Source organism: Actinia tenebrosa, unplaced genomic scaffold (assembly GCF_029948245.1).
Source record: "Actinia tenebrosa isolate PJP-AT-01 unplaced genomic scaffold, QUT_ActTen_1.0 PGA_scaffold0__85_contigs__length_37466705, whole genome shotgun sequence".
In the NCBI taxonomy this organism is placed as follows: Eukaryota; Metazoa; Cnidaria; class Anthozoa; order Actiniaria; family Actiniidae; genus Actinia; species Actinia tenebrosa.
Genome location: NW_028292569.1, coordinates 29382959 through 29401652, shown reverse-complemented (window position 1 = coordinate 29401652; position 18694 = coordinate 29382959). Strand labels below are relative to the sequence as shown.

The following is an 18694-nucleotide window of genomic DNA, read 5'->3' as shown; positions in this document are numbered from 1 at the left end:
GAAATAAGGGCTTTGGGAAGGTAAAGCGAAAGTGGGCCTTAGAGAATAGGAATTAAATTCTGAAAGACTTGGATAAGTTTTATAAAAGAAATATATTATCAAATATCTGATATCATCAATATCTTTAATAGTGTTCATTTGTGTTATGTGATCAACATGCAATGTTTCGACTCGATCCATTGACCATTGTAGGAATGCGTCATGAGAAAAACTGATAAATACCATACTGCGCATGCTAGGAAAACCACGACAAACCAAATCTCGTAAACATAATCCTTTTTACTGCGCATGCTCGACGAAATAATTGTATGCAAAGTAAGAGATAAAGGATCTGGGAAAGAGATTGCAACAAACCCAGAACACACTAACGTTTTCGGCCTTCAAAGCCGAGTCATGCATCGCGATACGCGACAAGAAAAAAGCCGGCTACAAAAGTCACCTTTAAACATATTGAACATTCGTTCTGAGCTACATGTACTCGGAATGCCCGCACTTCAAATCACATTTCTCAAATACATTAATAATTCATGAGGAAACTTTGAATTTTTCCAAGAATTATTACTAGTTTGAGAAGCCATATCAAGCACTCGAAAGAGTGTTTCATCCTTTATCCAAATACCTCCAAGGTGGTTAGAAAAAAACCGGCTAGTTTTTTCCACTCACTTCTCGGTGTTCGGAAATCGGATGAAATACTCTTTTCCATGCTTGATACAGTTATTTCAAAAAAGGTTGAATACTGAATACTGCATACTGAATAGTGCATTCCAAGACCAAAGGGCATTGTAGGTCTCGTTAATTTGAAATAAAAGTAAATATACAACAATTAACTCTCTACATGCAGTCAGTATATTTTTTTCAGATGGAATACACTAAAAATAGAATCAATAATTATAATTAATCCTACTTTAGACAATGTCACTATGACCCACAATTCCCTATTCAATATGCAGTATTCAACCTTTTTCGAAATTGCTGTATATTACATAAAGAAAATCACGCGAAAAAAGCAATAGACCGTTTTCTCAAGGTTGCGTGCGCATCCAACTTGACGGTCCACAAAATTGAAAAACGCAAATTTTGTAAAATTTAATTAAATTTGGATGCGCACGCAAATTTGAGAAAACGGTCTAAGAGATAAAAAATTTGGCATATTTTTCTTATACGCGCCTGCCATTTCCATCAATTTTTCTTAAACGTGCGCAGTTCGATTTTCACCAGAATCTCACGACACGGTGCCTGAAAATCGGTTAAGTATACTAAATGGTTAAAAACAACTCGTAAATATTTAGCCCTGGGATTTTGACTTTTTCCATGCAACTTGCGCCCGGCGCGAAACAAAGCTGCCTAGCAATAACCAATTATTTTTACTTTCTTATGAAATCTTTATAACTCGAAACCGAAACTAAAAAAATACTAATAATAATGACTTTTTTCTAGAAGCTAGCAGATATGAGAAAAGTCGCGAGACACAAGTAGTACAAAAAAAGTTCAATGACTTTTTCCTGCGACGCAAGTAGTACAAAAAAGTTCAATACGTATAACAGGGCTTTAGGCTAATCCTATAAATGGCCATCAAATCTGTACTCTGAAATGGAAATCTGATAAGTCGACGATTGAAATGACAGATATTCTTAAAAAAAATATTTGCGGGCGTGGTTATCGTTGTCCCGCATGTAAAATGTCTCTCAAGGCTTTTAACTGAACAATGATATTTTTCAGTAATGAATGGGCGACCCTAACTACAACTAACAATTTAGAGGTATATCAGTTATAAATATATTTGGATTTTCTTCATTGTATTGTTAATTTTCTTGGGTAACACTAACGCGCTTATCATAAAACCATACATACAAGCGCTACAAAAGGCTTGTATGAAGGAAACAATCTATCATTCGTGATCGGGAATGTATTTACAAGGGATGGCTGGCATGTACAAGCGAAGTGATCAGACACAATGAACTATGAGGATCCAGGGAACTGATCTCCGGGCCTCCTTATATAGACCCATACAGAAACGCTTTTCCATCTTATAGCACTTCCACCTGGATATAAGATTCTTTGTTTGATTAGGAGCCATATCCAAATTGCCCACTTTAGAAATGAGTGGAGGAATGGGAACGAGTATTAAGAATTAATCTACCAAAAAAATGATTCCCATCACGAGAAAGAGCACATCAAAATTAATAGGTTCCTGCAATGTCTTCGACTGGCTAAGCCGAACAGCTAAATGATAATCAATCAAAAACGTCAAAAATTACATGTGTTTTTACCTAAGGACAAGCGTTCACAGTAACCATACATTTCTTTGTAATTTCCGAGATGTTGGGAGGTTGCTACACAAAATGTATTACTAAACCCAATCTCTTAAAAATCCAGAAATTTACTAATTTTGATGTACACTTTCTCGTTAAGGTGTTTATTTTTGAATTATGGCAAGTTAACTCCCAGTCTTCAACTCGCTTTTAAAGTGGGCAATTAATATTCTCCAGTAAACAAAGAAACCATAACTAAGGGAACAAAACGTGGTCTGAAGTGTAAAAACTTTACGCCAAAGCTGAATGGGTCTATTGATTTCCTTTTTGTCAGACTCAAAGAAAGACTTTGATGAATTCGCCTTTTGTTAACTTGTGGGGCTGAATTTGTGGATCTAAAAGGAAACTCGAGTGACTGTAAACACTCGGGAGGCCTGCAAGAAGAAACAGAAATGGAAGTGGGAAATTATACTAGGGATTGTCAATTAGTTCGTCAAGGTCATCGTATTTGTACAGGAATCCCAAACATAAGCCCCACAATCCCTTGTAGGACGAAATCATCAACATTCATTCTTCGAAATTGGAAAAGGAGATTGTGGTAAACACGTTATAAGATATTAACGCGAAGCAATTTTGAAATTCTTCCGACATACTCCCTCTCTCCTTCACTCTTTCCCTGGAAATGGAGCTTTGGAAAGGAAACAAAGGAAATCCGAATTGATTTTTGTTCGTTATCGTAAAACTTGCCGCTTTTCATGCTTAGTGAGGCCTAACCATGATTCATTTATTAATGTAAAAAAAATATTGAACTTAAGAAGATTTACTAACTTGAAAATAAAGGTTGGCAACACGGAGGCGGTCTAGCGCCAAGGTAATGAACTTCTAACTACGCTACTATAAAAGGCCCGCCCATTCATTTCTAAATATTCGATTCCACCGTAGCAAATGCAGACAACAAGTCCTGCACATACTTGCATGTATGCGTTGTTCGACGTGGAAGGAAAATGACGGCCAATGTGGCTTTAAAGATTAACTTTTTTGTTTGTTCTGTTCATATAAAAATGACTCCTACAAAACCTTGGTGCATAGAGTTGGTCCACTTGACGTTTTGAACAGGAATTATCAGACCCAAACGTAGTTCAGTACATCCACAGTTCGCGAGACCATGGCCACCTCTTCCTTTTCGAGCTCTCGCAGGAGAGAAGATGAGACGAATCTGAAGCGACTAATGCAACCGCTGGACACTTGAAGCGCCGGCGCAGTACCCTTGATATTCCCAAGTGGCATTTTTTACGGGCCTGGAGACCGAAAGCCTTTTTTTTTCAGTCTTTAGTTTGATTTATTTGAGGAAAGAAAAGGAAGAGGTGGCCTGAAGCGTACCGAAAACTGGGTAAAATTAGGCGAAATCACTGGAGCATCATTTGTGCCTGGCTACAGGTAGTTTCTTTTTCTTTCTTCGCTTGAAGAAACAACAGCACCTAAAAAGATGTGACAAAAAGTCAAATACACCAGATATACCCTGGTTTTGAGTAGGGTACCATGGAACTTTCAATACACCACAATGCCAGATGGGGAAAAAACTTTTGCAAGCAGCAGTCATGATTATTCCATTAGGATAACAGCATTGGTTTCTGCCCTTTCGAACTCATTCTGAAGTGCTTGGCTGAATGCGAGGCTAGCCAGGACATGGAGGCCATATTGGTGGTATTAACAATGGAAGCTAATGAGAAACTAATGAGTAACCCCAACATGGCGACCATGACGTAACGTGCAAGCCAAGGATATGAAAAACACTGACATTAGCAAATATCATTCAATACATTATAGACACTCATGACCTCCCAGATACCAGTTGGATGCTATCAGGAAAGACTCTTGTCCGACTGGTATCCGGAGTGTCATGGGTTCAATTCTTACCGCAGGGAATTTTTTTCAATACATATTTTAAAGTTTTATAACATGAGAGGTTTTTAAATATAAGATTTATTTCTAAATTTCCAAGCTTGGGGGTATAGCAACGGTTGCTAAGGAGAGTTTGACCACAAATTTCTGAAAGGACTACTAGCCCCAGTTTCATGTTGATATATCCAAGCTTCCTGCCCTTCTTATAAAGAAATAAATAAGATGTATTACTACATACTTGGTTTCTTCAACCACTTCTACTTCAGGCTGAGTGTTAAGAGGTGCCCCAGACTTGCCCTGGTCATCACCTGGTCCTAAATCCCCATTAGTTGAGCTTACTACTTGTACAGAGCCGCCTAGTCGATCTGTTGTTGGTGTTAATAGATTAGGACTCTTGGGTCCATATGGATCACCCCATGCACCTTTCCTGTCTTGACCCGACTAGAAAAAAAGCATCATAAACAAGAGAGAAGTTAGCACATTGATTTCTACCCATTTTCATCTTTTACCCCCAATGTTTTGTTTAACCCCTCCCACCCCCCCCCCCCCCCCCCCCACACCATTCAATTTTTTTCATTTTTACTCCCAGTGCTTTTCATTTGTTTCGTAATTTCCCCCATTTTTTATTTTATTTTTTCTCCTTTTTAAGATACTTCTTAGACATGAGGGTTTTAACTTCTATCAAGTAGACCTTTCTAGAATTGCCTTCAGTGACCAGGAAAGAATGGCTCCAAATCAAGGTTTACTGTATTTTATGAACTCCAACCTCGACTTATTTCAATGATCTGGGCTAACAATTTCTTTGATTGGCAGTAACCATAAATCCAGTGTTTAAAAAAATCCTCTGACCAAATCTAAGTCAGGACATGACCAATACATGGCTAGGTAGCTCGCAGGTCAATTATTGGTGAGAGGTAAATTGGAGAAACCTAAGGAAAGCCATTAATTCATTCTTAACAAAATAATGTTCCCACATTATCAAGAATCAAACCTTATACCCTAGAAGCATAAAAAGCAGGTTTACCCCAACTGCATTCACAAATATCTTTGCAAGAATATTTGCTATAACAAAGTTAAAATTTGTTATATTGTTTACTGATTGCATAAAATCTGGACATACCTTATTGGTAACAGATGAAGACATCGGTTTCTCCGATACCCTTGGATAGAGGCGAGAATCTTTTGATGTGTGATGATCATGAGTGACTGAATTCAATGGGCTGGGCTGCAGGTGCAAATACAAATACAACTCAATACAGCTCAATATAGTGGCAATGTGTAGTTCCAGAAATCATCCATACCCACCCCACAGAGGAATTTAGAATTTCAGAAGAGTACAGGGGTCAGAGAAAGAACAAAAATTACAGAGGAAGAAAATTGGAATTTCCAGGGGGTAGGGGTGTGTCTTTAAAAAATTCCTCCATGAGGGGGGTATGGATAATTTTTGGAACTATACAATCACAAAAACCATAGTACCCATCAAACAAAGTCTTTTACCGCAGGTTACAAAGGCTTATTTGGCTAAACTGATAGACTTGCGACCAAGAAGAGTGGTGCAAGAAAGTCTTTGGTACACAAGGTGAATCCCCCTATGAAAGGAGGTGTGGCTATAGAGTTACCTTAGTTTTTTCAGTCATTGAAAACATAATTGCTTTTATTACAAAGAGTGTATCAAAATTAGTGATCATCCAAAATTTTAGTTTAGTAACATTAAATGATAAAAAAGCTACAGCTGTTTGAAATTAGAAAGCTTTGCATAGGAATAAAAAACAAGCCTTGATTTTAAGTTGACGTTAAATTTGAAATGCTTATAAATCTGATGTAATTTAATACATAACAACAAATTACTCATTTAGAAATGCTTTGCTCTTGTGATAGAAATATATCTTTTTTTAAATAATTAATCTCTTCGTTGCTCTCTTGTGGTGCTCCTTCAAAGTCTTTTTGCTCTTTTTTATATGGCATATTAAACAAACTGAACTTACTATTTGCTTGTGTGTCCAATCAAACTCTCCGTCATCTATGTAACCTTTTTTCTCTTGTAAATCCCTTAACAGTTTTCTCAAATATTCATAGTCTGGAGTTTCAAAGAAGTCTAGTCTTCTTACATAATACAGATATGTAGCTAGCTCTTCTGTAAAACCAAACACAAATCAGATCAATAATATAAGAATTTACGAATTTTTCTGTCTAGCAAAAATCTGAGTTTAAAAAAAGATTTGAGCCCATTGAGCTGCAATTTCACTAGACTGTGAGCAGTTCCACTTTTCCGTCCAAACTCAGTAAGAGAGAGTGTTTTGGGATTCCTGTGGATGCAGCAAGATTGGAGCAGAGTAGGCACTTTTCCTCTCCCTTCTCCCAGCTTTAATCTCCGCACATACCAAATGAGTCTGGATGGAAAGTGGGACGGCTCGCAGTCTAGAATTTCAAGAGCTACCTGCTCAAAGGTGTTTACTATCATGGGAATAAACATGGCACTGTGTGATAAAGCTCCATTTCTGGGGTTCATTTTGACACAACTTCTATATTATTTAATAAGGAGTTTAGGGTCATGTGCTCTCTTAGTGCAAGTTCTTGATTAGGCTATCAGATGATACAGAGAAAAGTTTGGAAAAACCAAGAAATACATCGTTGGGAAATGTTTAAAAAAAGGGATCTAACACCTATGAGGCAGCCTATTTACTTTACCTGGTTGATTTTCACAAAGGACTTCTATTGGTGTTGATCGTTTGGTATCCCCAATTTTTTGATATCTCTCTTTGAGTGTATCTGCCTACATGAATAGAATTACATATCATAAAACAACTATCTAAAGTATTTGGAGTATAAATGTTACCACTTGTACAATATGTAACAAAAAACTTAAACCATTGGCACACAAATCTTAGGAGGGGCAGGGCAAGGCACCCTTTAACCCCTCTCTCCATCAGTTCCCAATATACTACAAAATTATTCACCCCCTCTCTCCATCAGTGCCCAATATACTACAAACTTATTCACCTGAGGTGAAGTGAATATTGATTTGGTGCACATGAAACTGAAAGAAGTTTCATTTCAAATGCACTGTTGATTAATTTCTATCAAAACTTTTTGAATCAAATCTGACATTTGTTCTGTCACCTCAACAATCTAGCATAAAGATATACCATACCTTTAGCCCTTGCCATGGTAAGCTTCCCCTTAAAAAGTACATAAACATATGTCCTAGGGCTTCCAGATCATCTCTTCTACTTTGCTCTGACAATGCAAATGTTATCAATAGAATGTGAGGTTGATGTGTTACATAGTCCATATTAAAGCTGGGCCTGGTTGTACGAAGGGTGGATAGCGCTGTCCAACGGATAAATCCTTATCCAGTGGATAAGTTGATGCTGTTATCCAAAAAAATTATTCACCGGATAAGATTTATTTGTCGGATACATATGTTGGATACACAGTTGAATACATATTTCAGGTCATATGATAAAGTAGAATAATGCATCACTGAACTTTTTGATAATAAAAAAGACTAATATCTTTGTTTTTGAGGATACAACTGTACATCTTAAAAGCCAGTTGTTACAATGAATCATGAATCCTGACGACAATATTTCAGAATACTCCCAAAAGCCAGTTGTTAACCTGCATGTGAGTCTAAATCCATGAACAAATCAAAATTTGGAAGTACCAAAATTTTTAGAGTCTGAGGAAAAATGGAGAAAAAGCCATCTAAGTACTGCAGAGGTGAATGAGCCAAATACCAACTCTACTAACATGTGATGATGGGTAAAGGATTAAATTCATCAGCAGTTAGCTAGGACACAGCTCATTAGCAGCACACAATAGTCAACAGTCAAATAAATTGACACCCTGAACAACCTGACAGCTGATAAAAGTCAGGGCACAGGTGAATCTAGGATGTTCAATAGGTTTTGGAGGAAACTGGAGAACCTGGAGAAAAACTCTTAAAGCAAGGGACGTAACAATCTCAACAACATCATCAGGTCTAATGAAAACTGTAAACTCTAGTATATTTAAATATAGCTATGAATAACAATAAAATAGAACAATAAAATAGAATAAATCAAGAGGAAAAATGACAATAAAAGCGCATAACAACGAAAATCAAGCGAGAAAACATCAAAAGACAAAAAAAATGAAAATGAAAAAATTAAATAAAAAATCTCTCCAGGGTTCGTGCTGAGGTAACCACTTAAAATTCAAGGACTATTCAAGGAGTATACAAGGACCCAAAAAAGAATCTTCAAGGAGTATGTTCAGCTAACTGTGCCAAGGTTTTACACGGTGGTTGCACACGGCTGACTTTCAGATTTTCCAATCTTTCTGACTAGATCTATTTCAGAACCATGCAAGTAATGATCAAAGCAAAAATTCAAGGAGTTTTCCCAAAAATCGTAAAATTCAAGAGCTTTTCAAGTGCCTTTAAAAACGTGAATTAAATTCAAGGAGTTTTCAAGGAATTTAAAGTGCAAATGAACCCTTCGACAATACTTTCAGTACTGATTCTACATGAAGTAAATAGTTGAATGGTAAAATATTTCTTGATTTGAGTGATGCGTTTCTAAGTTATGAAGGTTTATACTTCCAATATGCTAATGAGTGTGACGTCTATTAAGGCTTAATTAAATATACAAAATCGAACTGGTTCATAGAAACAGTATTTAAAAAGCATCATTATTTTACTCATGGTTTACATGAAAACTATTTAAAATTTTTATTTTCAAAATGGCCAGCATTTAGTATTTCTAGTTACAACAAAAACCCTCAAATACCTTACCTGACGTCATCATCATTAACATATTGGAAGTATAAACCTTCATAACTTAGAGACGCATCACTCAAATCAAGAAATATTTTACCATTCAACTATTTACTTTATGCAGAACCAGTACTGAAAGTATTGTCAAAGGGTTCATTTGCACTTTAAGGAGTAGCACGAACCCTGTCTCTCTCTCTCTAATAGAGTCTGATTGTTTGTTAAGTTCTGGTTTACGGTCTTTAATGTATAGCATTTCGTAGATCAAGAAATAAAATTGATGCCATCTTGGAAATATGTTCCCTAAAATAGGCCCACAGTGCACTGCAATCTTGACTTAGTTTTTTCCTCAACTCTAGAATGGAAATATTGCCACCATTGATTCACTAAGAATATAAGAAGTCCCTTTATGGTGCCTACCTTTTCCAAGATGTGTATTTATACTCATGTATCTTGCTGTTCCTGTTAAACTCTTGTGTTCTCTGTACGGAATATGTTTTTTGGTTTCTGGATCAATATATTCCTTTGCAAGTCCAAAGTCAATTATGTGAATTAATTTGTCTTTTCCCGTCGATTTTCGACCGATGAGAAAGTTTTCAGGTTTAATATCCCTGTAGATCATATTTTTTGAATGCACATATTCCACTCTACTGAGCTGAAATTAAAATTAAAATTTACAAACTGTAAGTATTTCAGAAGCATACTACATTATACAGGGTCATTCCCTGCTCAGACCCTCCCCACACTAGCAAGCCCCCCTCCTTACACAAGGGAGGTGCAGATAACTACCCTACTCAGACCCTCCCCACACTAGCAAGCCCCCCTCCTTACACAAGGGAGGTGCGGATCACTACCCTACTCAGACTCTCCTAACACTAAGAACTCACCCCACTCCTTACACAAGGGAGGTGCGGATAACTACCCTACCCAGACTCTCCCAACACTAGGAACCCACCCCACTCCTTACACAAGCGAGGTGCGGATAACTACCCTATTCAGACTCTCCCAACACTAGGAACCCACCCCCCTCCTTCCACAAGGGAGTTGTAGGTATTAACAGTAACCTTCTCAAGTCCTACATTTCACTTTCAATTCCACTACCACCCCACCAACCCTCCATGAAGATTAATAGGTATGAATATGTATCTTCCTGGAACTACAGAAGAAAACATTACTTACCAACTGAATAGCAATTGAAAGAACAGTTCTAAGAGAGAACTGTCTGTTACAAAGATCAAAGAGATCCTCCAGACTGGGTCCAAGCAGTTCCATAACCAAAGCATTATACTTGCCACATGGACCAAAGTAATGCACTTGAGGAATACCCTCTGTAATAAATAGCAATCAAGTCGGATTAAGGTTTGAGGTTCCGTGTATGTGTCTGTAAGGTTTTTTACAATAACTTACAAATTTCTCGCGTGGTGATTGGAGCAGGAGCATTTTATCGGGCATAAAACAGGGGCGCAGCCGAGTGGTTTTAGACCCAATAAAACATGATCTGCGAGTTTATTAAACGACTTAAAAAACTGATGATGTATGTTTTCGTATCATACTGAATTCTTTACGAAATGAACCAAGTTTGATAGAGAAAATCCAAGTTAAAGTTTATGCAAATGAAGACGAATCTATATCAAATATAAAACCTCCTTCATGGTCATGATTTCTACTGTGTTTCTTTCATGAATTATTAATGAGCTTTTTGAACATGAATAAGAGGACAAAAACACAAAGCTGAGATCAATGAGTGCGTGTTCTAAAAATTGCTAAAAATGAGAAGCTTTTATCATCGGCTATGCCTCGTGGATCCACATTACTTTGACAATGTGATGATGCAATTTATTGTCAATAAGAGGACAGACACAAAAAACTGATGTCTATTTGTTAATCTTCCGTATATGTTCAAGACAGGAAGTCTAGTCAAAAGTCTAGACTTAAATCTCTCAATCAAAATATGTTCAATTTATTATGACTGCAAATCTTGTATGATGTAAATTGCAAATGTAAAAACTGATGTTTTGCAGTTGAGATGTCTAACTTTACAAAATTGACCTTTCTCACATAAATTATGTTGGTTGGAAGGATAGATTTTTCGAGTCAAGTGTTTCAAGATGCACAAAGACACTAGCATTAACAAACTTAAGCTTTATATTCTCGAGGGAATCAACTAATTATTAAGTTATATATTAATTCAACTACTACTGTATTGCAAATAATATTGTAATTTGTAGAGTACAATTATTATCACTGGATATATGTACTTGCTCCAGATTTCCTCCTACGATATCTGTACTCTACTGTCAGTATAAGAGTTGGATAATAAATTTCCATATTACTTCCTTCGATAGTTATGATTTCTTCTATGCAACAAATATAATTTTGATACATTTTTTTTCTTTTTTATAAGGTTATATATTTTTCTCCGCACTAGTATCCTAAAAATCATGCTTTCTGATTGGCTGTGTGAGTGGGCAATATTTCCCATCTCTTCCTGCATTTCCGTATCCTGGCATAAGACTTACAACATACAAATTGCACACATTGGAAAATGGATCGTTAAAAGCAAAACAAATTGCAAATTAAGTAGAAAAGTAAATGGGGAAAAAAATAGTAAAGTTATTTACAAAGGATGACAAGAAATGAAGACATGTTATGTTTAAACAGTTTGTTTACTTTTCAAATTTGAAAAGAATGAGCCTTCCAAGACTCTATTATTAAACCCTGAACTAGTTATTCACTAGCCTTCTTAAGCAATACCAATTCTCGTTTTATGCCAGAGAGTAGATGTTTAATATAGATAACAACTCTATGGTGATAATTATTACTTTAATTCAAGTTTACTGGCAGTATCAGTCCATTTTAATAACAAGTTATTAATACTAATGTTATATCAGAAGCCTATTTTTTTATTCACAAAATGAAGAATTATTCAATTATTGAATGAAAGAAAATATGCAGGAATATTTTTGGGAAAGTATTCTTTAAATTTCCTTTTTTAATAAAATGATTTTTCTTCCAATCACCCTTTTTTCCTCTTATTAAAAACAGCTAAAAACGATTTTTTTCACACTTTTTATTTATTCAGTGATTCTCAGACATTTCTGTTAATGTGTTTGCTTTTGTTTTCGTGAAAATGTATGCATTTTGAGCAAAAAAGGAACCTGAAATATAATCTAACATATTTATTCTTCCTAGCAGCCTTTTTTAACTTGGATTAAAAATGACAATTTAAAAGATTATTTTTCAGTCTTTGTTTAATTCAGTGATTCTCAGATATAAGCCTGAAGCAAGATGACATTTTACCCCCGCGCCGACTCTATACCATAATAGTTTTTAAAATTCTTTCATATTAGAATTTTTGTTTCCTTAGAGAATACAGGAACAATAGTCATAATTAAAGAACAAAAGCAGTGTGAAAAGGATTATGGTATAGAGACGGGGGTAAAACGTCATCTTGCTTCAGGCTTATTACTGTTGATGCATTTGCTTTTTTTTGTGAAAATATGGGCATTTTGAGTGAAAAAGGAACCTGAAATATAATCTAATATAATTATTAATATATAAATAAATAATTAAAAAACACATTTTTAATTTCAAGTTTTTGTTTAATTCAGAGATTTTCCAACATTATTGTTAATGTGTTTGCTTTTAGTGAAAAAAACGTGAAATATGATCTGATATAATTTTGAATATATTTACAAAGGATGACAAGAAATGAAGACCTGTTATGTTATATAATTTTGAATATATAAATAAATAATTAAAAAACAATTTTAATATTTTTCAACCCTTGGTTAATTCAGTGATTCTAATACATTTTTGTTAATATGTGTAATTGCTGTTGTTTTTTGGTGAAAACATATGCATTCTTAGTGAAAAATGAACCTGAAATATAACATATAATTTTTAACTTGAATCAAAAATAATAATTCAAATAAGATTATTTTTCAATTTTTGTTTAATCCAGATATTCTCGTTTTCTTTCTTTTTTTTTTTTTTTTTTTTGTTGTTGTTGTTGTTGTATTTTTTATTTTTTGTATGAAAATGTATGCATTTTTAACAAAAAAGGAACCTGAAAGTAATGACAGGTAATGACATCTACTATCCTGTTTGCTGAAATTTGCTTCCCAGGTGAATGACAGTTGATAATTACATATTCTACACCGTACACTGCCTATGCAGACGCGTCCAGTATTCATGACTTTGGGTAAAACTACGAATATCAAATTAGACTCATTTACTAAAATAAATCATTCAGTTCTTGTATTTTAAATTAGTAATTACTGCATTTAGAGTTCTCGTCTACTTTTAATGAAGGAAACAGACTATTATACAAAATCTAATCAAGACTACTTTCAGCAGTAATCTACTGACAAACAGCCAATACGGTGATGACACTAGCATCCAATTAGATTTGAACTAAATCTCTTTATTGGAATAAGTTATAGAGGCTTTACAACATCATGTGCAGGCACCCATAATACAGTTGGACTGCCTGTGGTTGAATGGAAGAACAATAAATCCCTTTGATCTTGGGAAATGAATTTTCAAGTAAAACTATTGTATTGTTCCTGACATCTAACATAGTGCCTCTATTGCCATAAATAATATTACCAAGAAAAACTAGTAAATAAGATCATATGAACTCAACTGGTGTGAAATACATAATTATAAAATATGGATGTAATGTAAGTATCTTTTGCGCAATAAAAAAGTGTCAACATGACTGTCATTTTACATATACATACTGTATTTTTCCCTAAACAAGCACACACAAAAAATTACAATTAATGACTAGCGTGAAACATTCCTGGTTTTGACTTTTGAGCATATTTTTGTAGGACTTCCACATAAGCAATCCAATTAATGCTACCAAATACTGGACTTCCTTTCAATTCTTGTGTATCTTATCCCTTTTAACCCCTTTGCCACCCCTACTTTGCTCAACAGACTTCCCCCTTCTGCACCCCTACTTTGCTTGACAGACATATGGTTAGATATAGGCTTCACTAGCCATATTAGATATTTATACCAGTTTTAATTTTCCCATCAACTACTCTACACTAAATTTAATAACAATCTCTTTTACACTCATGACATTTAATAATAATAATAATAATAATAATAACTTTATTTCTATAGCGCTTTTACCTATGTTCAAAGCGCTTTACAAACAATATAACAAATATAAATAATTACTGAAATATCAAATAATCAAAAATCTAACTACTAAACTATCTTAATGACTACATTCTATAAAAATATAATAATCTAGTAATTATAAATATAATTATATAAAATGAATAACTAATCTTAAAAACTAACCATAAGCCTCTTTATATAAAAATGTTTTTAGCTTTTTCTTAAAGCTATCCAAACTTGAACATAATCTAATATCTTGGGGAAGAGTATTCCATAACACAGGCCCACAAATGGAGAATGCCCTAGCGCCATAGGTCTTAAGCTTAAACTTTGGTAATGGAGTAACATCAAAAGACATTCGCAAAATAAATCATCAATATACATGATGTTTACCAGTAAACTTCATTGTTGTTTAAATTTTGGGTTGGACCAACAATGCAGTTCTTATCAGTCTTACAACTAGTTTTTATTAGGAAATGTCAACCAGTTCATAGAGTTCATTTTTTTAAAGTCAAAAAATGTTGATTATAATGAGTAAATCGATTTTGCTTTGACTTTTGAAGTTAAACAGTGAGTCACCCCCTTTCACCAAACTGCAGTCATTCATAGATATTAACGAAAGAAAAACAAATTGCTGGCAAGCATATACTGTGCTGCCTCTCACTGATGTGATCACAGGTACATACCCTGGACTCATTATTATATGTGAGTAAAGTTGAGCAGAGTGCTGGTTGGTTCTCGCCTGCGTTATGATATTTTTTCTCTCCGTCCTTAGCAAAGGGGAAGCGCAGGAGGTGTATCTGTGAGAGCAAACACTCGCCTCTCACCAATGCAACCAAGTTTCGATTCCCGAACTTGGTGTCATATGTGAGTAGAATTACTAGTTGGGTCTCTCCTGTGCTTTTTGAGGGTTTTTCTCCGGGTTCTCCAGTTTTTTTCCCTCTGCAAAAATCAACTACATTCCAATTTCATTATGAAACAACATCCACAGGTTTGTTATCCACTGGCTATTGAGTACTACAAACCTCATAAAACAAGGATGATGTATTTATTATTTTACAAATCATCAAGATCTGGGACAATCTGGGACAGTATTGACACTATGCAGGTGCTTCTTAAGCTAAAAGAAATGAATGTGTACTCTGAACTAGAAGAAGAACAGGAGAAGGAAAGCAATACTTTTAAGTTATGACATGTGAATAAAGTTATCAAAAATATGTAATGTAAGGAATTCAGATTTGACATTTCTTAATGTCAATTCATTTATTAAAGTTTACATAACAGAATTTGCATTTCTAGCAGTTAAAAATCTTAGTAAGGTAATAACAACATTAACACGAAGACAAACAACTTGTCCTTTGATTAAAATGGAATTGATTTCAATGCAATGTTAACAAAAAAATAATTTGTTAAAATTTTTTGCACCCTTTGAATTTGAAACCAAAGGATCTAAGATAATAGTAAAACTGTAAGAATGGATACTAAAACATTATAAAGATAATAACTTGTCCTTTGATTAAAATGGAATTGATTTCAATACAATGTTAACAAAAAATTAATTTGATAAAATTTTTTGCACCCTTTGAATTTGAAACCAAAGGATCTATAAGATAATAGTAAAACTGTAATAATGGATACTAAAACATTATGAAAATAGTTCTCAAGTATCAGATTTATGCTCTTATATTTTTCCCAGCACTGCTTTCCACGGTTCAAGATTTGTGCATAACTTTAGTGAAATCTTTTTGATATGAATTGATTTTTAGGAACAAAAAGGAATATTTGCAGAGTATATTCCCAAAGAAATGAGTCAACAAAAATTTATCAAACCATGATTTAACATCTCGGCTGATGTTAGTTGGGGTGTCGCTAACTTTAAAATTAATAGTATAATATAATGTTTAATAAGCATTTTAAAAATCTCAATGCATTTACAATACAATAAATAAAGTAATATTATTAGCTATTTACTATTTACACAATAACAAAACTAGAATTTAGCATGCAGGTTTTGCTTGGCAAGAACCAGAGAATGTCAATAAGTTAAGGAAGGCAAAAATGCAACCAAGTGCATCATAGGTTTCCGCACACACAAGTGGGACTTTGATTTTGGAATTTGCATATCGAAATTTGAATAGAATCATCCCCCTGATAATTCCCGTACAGCACAATACTACCCAAACATGCTACATAATGACATAATTCTGATTCTAGATTTTCAAGGATTACTGAATGAGAATTATTCATTCTGATAGTATGTAGGCCTCTTTCAAAATGCTCCCACTTTCAGATTACTCCAATTAAGACTGAACAAGTAATCTGTGTTTTTTTTTAAATGCTGAAGCATAATCTAAGGAATACAGACAAATAAGCAAAAGAACGATAGCCTGAATTTAGTGCTGCTAAATGGTTACAGTCTAAAACATTAATTAAGCTAAGATAACTATTTATGACGGCTTAAAAATACTAACCAACTTGTTATATTAACTAACTATGTCAGTCAATACATTTCTTTTTGTATAAAACAGAATTGTTTTTTCCTTTGATAATTGAATTGGAGCTCAAGTCATGGATGGGGGCAAATTATAATTGATGCCTCCAAGGAGTTAAAACCAGGCTAAACCAACATGTTCCACTTTTTTAGAAAATACATCTCTTTCAGCATAAATACAGAATACTTTTCTTTACTTCGCAGTTAATTGCAGCTGGTACCAACATGTTTTAACTATTATAGCCAATACATCTAATTTTTCTATAAATACAAAATACCTTTCTTTTTCTTAAACACAGTAATGTTAGTATTCATAAGACAGACTTATTAGCAATAAATATGTCAATTTGTTATTCTTGTACGTTCCAGTTTTGAATGAAATAAATTGTATGCATAACTAACACAGATATCATGCATGTATCACAGATTATACCACACCAAGGTCAACATAAAGGTGTTAAGTATTATTAATCACAATTCAACCAGTTACAAAACAAAGTATATGTATATTCAAAGCTGTCCTTTTCAAGTTTTGTTTTTGAACTCTGTACAATAACATGAGATAAAGTACTTTGTCCAAAAGGCAAGATTACTCTTGTTCAATAAAATAAAGTAAAAATGGAGGTGCTATTTTTAATAAAGTTCTTTGTTACATATTGGATGTACTTAGCTAATTACAACGACTAGGTTACAAAACTCACCAATACAACAACAAAAATCATTGATAAATTCAAAAATTATTCAATCCTTCGACAATAAATAGGATAATGATCGAGTTAACAAATCATTAACCTTGAATATCTGGACTTTCTCGTTTGGAAAACGAGATTTTTGTCATCAAAAATCAGTCGTATTTTTCTCTGATTAAAATCGTATCTGACGATTCAATCTCAATAAATGTAAAGTTGCTCTTATCAAAGGTAAATAAAAATACCGTAAACCTTATAATGAAGATATTTTGTCGATAGATTTTCGATATATATGAAAAAAGATAAACCTAAGATTGTTATTAAAGCAGCAGACGGTTTTTTGTTGCAGGAAAATATATTCAAAGAGATACAACATTTTAAGAAAAGGGAATTCTCGTAGCGTAAATAAACAACTTCTAGATCTTTCGTCAGAAATATGGAAATAAAAAAAATATTACGAAATAGTAAAAAAATATCACTCGTTGGACTTCGTTGTTGCAATATGAATACCACAAAAATTAGAGAAAAATTATTTTTGGTGTAACTTCCTGGCTGATTTGTTCGCCTTTCGACTTCATATTTATTTAGAGGACTCCTTATTTTAAAGTCTTACCTGCATTGCCGAGAGATTTGTAAAATCTGTATTCTAAATGAAGTTGTGGTGCTCGAGACTTCATAGGTTCCTGTAAGGAAAGGCAGAGATAATCAAATAAGTAGAGGAATAGCTTTATCTGGTTGAAAATGTGAAGTTTGTACTTAAAAACAACGGCCCGGACATTAGCATAGTGAACTTACCAACTTGATGGCGACATGTTCATTGTTGTATAGGTTTTTACCTGATAATAAAAGCGACAAAAATAGTTTAAAAAGCAGGTTTAAGACTATCGATTATGAACAAAGAAAGTGTTGAGAAGCTGGGTGGAATTTATTGAGGTCGGAAAGTCTGAGAAACAAGAGAACTTCTCAAAGCAGCATCAACGTCGCCAGTCAACGTTTGAGACTCACCAAGTCGAAGTTCACCGAAGTTTCCATTGCCTATTCTCTTCCCAACGCGAAAGTTTGGCCCCACCATCATTACTCCAGAACTTGAAGAGTTAGAGCTACTCCTAGGAGTGTGAACACTGCTTCTACTTTGCCTCGTATTCTTGCGAATACGATCGCCGTCTTGCTCTCGTTTTGACTGCATCTTGTAATGTGAATCTTACCGGCGGCCAAACGACAACACTGTAAACCAAAAAGTCTCGTAAAGGGGAGCAAAATTTCGCTCCATATTGCTCATAAAACCATAAGATCGTTTAATTTAACCCTGGAAGCCTCTATTAGTCGTCTATGGAGCCACATGAAGGTTATTTTCAGGGTTTTTTGGCGAAAACTTGAGCTCAAATCTGAGGTTACAAATCGAGATCAGCTAAAACTGGATATACAACCATAATGCAACGCACACTACACCCAGTACCAGGACCTC

The 18694-nt window shown here is 34.4% G+C and overlaps 1 protein-coding gene across 1 annotated transcript; it reads right to left on the bottom strand.

Annotated features, from left to right (window-relative positions):
- Positions 1-105: 105 nt before the first annotated feature.
- On the bottom strand, positions 106-18648 carry LOC116305134 (casein kinase I). The gene is made up of 11 exons (XM_031714970.2): positions 18235-18648; positions 18025-18065; positions 17843-17912; positions 10090-10238; positions 9331-9565; positions 7306-7391; positions 6843-6927; positions 6140-6288; positions 5275-5379; positions 4393-4595; positions 106-3730 (listed from the first exon to the last, which is right to left on the bottom strand). The coding sequence occupies exons 1-11, from the start codon at positions 18413-18415 to the stop codon at positions 3670-3672; spliced, it is 1365 nt and encodes a 454-aa protein (XP_031570830.1). The 5' UTR covers positions 18416-18648; the 3' UTR covers positions 106-3669.
- Between the last annotated feature and the right edge of the window lie 46 nt (positions 18649-18694).